The sequence below is a fragment of the Nematolebias whitei genome, chromosome 10, assembly GCF_014905685.2.
Source record: "Nematolebias whitei isolate Nwh7 chromosome 10, NemWhi1, whole genome shotgun sequence".
NCBI lineage: Eukaryota > Metazoa > Chordata > Actinopteri > Cyprinodontiformes > Rivulidae > Nematolebias > Nematolebias whitei.
This window is the reverse complement of record NC_056507.1, coordinates 2,408,887-2,410,391: the sequence shown is the minus strand read 5'-3', so window position 1 is coordinate 2,410,391 and position 1,505 is coordinate 2,408,887. Positions and strand designations below refer to the sequence as shown.

At 39.8% G+C, this 1,505-nt stretch overlaps 1 protein-coding gene across 1 annotated transcript in view; it reads left to right on the top strand.

Annotated features, from left to right (window-relative positions):
- The window catches only part of LOC119415893 (anoctamin-1-like), a 7,996-nt gene extending 6,532 nt beyond the window's left edge, over positions 1–1,464 (top strand). Inside the window, exons 5-6 of the mRNA XM_037683066.1 lie at positions 920–1,025; positions 1,240–1,464. Of these exons, the coding sequence (XP_037538994.1) occupies positions 920–1,025; positions 1,240–1,464 (331 nt within the window). The remainder of the gene's footprint in view (positions 1–919; positions 1,026–1,239) is intronic.
- The last annotated feature ends 41 nt before the right edge of the window (positions 1,465–1,505 follow it).

The window sequence follows — 1,505 nt, the reverse complement described above, 5'->3', positions numbered from 1 at the left end:
GTCAGATGCTTTTTCTAAATCCACAAAGACACAATGGAGTTCTTTCTGACCCTCTCTGTTGTTCTCCATCAACATCCTCAAAGCAAAGATGGATCTGTGGAGCTCTTTCTTGACATGAAACCATCCTGCTGCTCAGTCACCTCTCGTCTAAGTCTTGCTTCCACAACTCTCTCCCAGATCTTCATCGTGTGGCTCATCAACTTAATTCCCCTGTAGTTTCTACAACTCTAAACATCATCCTTGTTCTTAAAAATGGCCACCAGCACTTCTTCTCCATTCCTCAGGCATTTTCTCACCCTCAAAATTCTGTGAAATACTGTAATTGAGTCTGAATCCTCTCTGCCATCTCACCTAGACATTCTGATGCCTACACTGGTTTGTCATCAGGTCCAACTGCCCATCCCCCCCATCTTCATCCTCTTCATTGCTTTCAGAACTGGATGTACCATGGTACACAATAAAACAGTTACAGTATCATGAACAGGTGGAGAAAGCATGAAACAAGAGTGACACGTTGGACGTCCTTCCAAAACTGTCCCGATATCTATAGAATTACTTTCAGTGTTTTTGTATGGACATAAACAGATTCCTCCAAACATTATTTTAAAAAGTAGTAAAGAAATACAGACTGTGGATAACTGTGAATGCAAATTATAATGAATGCAAATATGAAGCCTGCTTTGTGTTGGAGGGTAAATTGCTTTGTTCTCCTTGAATAAAAGGAGAAAAGCGAAAAATAAAAATAGTTGTTGACCAGAAGTTAGAAGGAATAAAAATCTCTGAAATCCAGTGGATTACTGGAAGTAATTTCTTGTAAGAGGTGTTGATCATAATAAAACATTTGACCCTATGAATACAAACTGCTCATGTACTGAACTTTAAATAATAAATGATATTGTCTTTTGTTTTGGTTTTAAAGGTATAAGGACTACAGAGAACCTCCATGGTCTCTCACACCATATGAGATCTCCAAGGAGTTCTGGGCAGTGCTAGCTGTACGGCTGGCTTTTGTTATCGTTTTCCAGGTAATCAGAAGAATAATAAATGTTTTTATCTCCTGCCAATGAATGCTATAATTTGATTTAGATAATTAGACACTGTAGCCTAAACAAAACCACTTTAAGTTATTATCCATCCATTATCTTTTACCCGCTTATTCTATTTTTGGGTCACGGGGGTCGCTATCATGATGTTTTCAACATCTGGAAATCTGAGTTACTCTGTTTATTTGTTCCCCAGAACATTGTGATGCTGATGAATGATATCATTGACTGGTTAATCCCAGACATCCCCAAGAATATCAGCCAACAGATTCACAACGAAAAGATTCTGCTGGTTGACCTCTTCATGAAAGAAGACCAACGAAAAGAGCAACAGATGATCAACACACTTGAGACGGGGGGCTCTGCGGGCGTGGAGACGTACAGGAGGAGCAACACCACCAGCAGCACCAAAACACTCTGATGTCACTAACAGAAGTCTTCGTGAGTCGGTCTCAGCAAGTC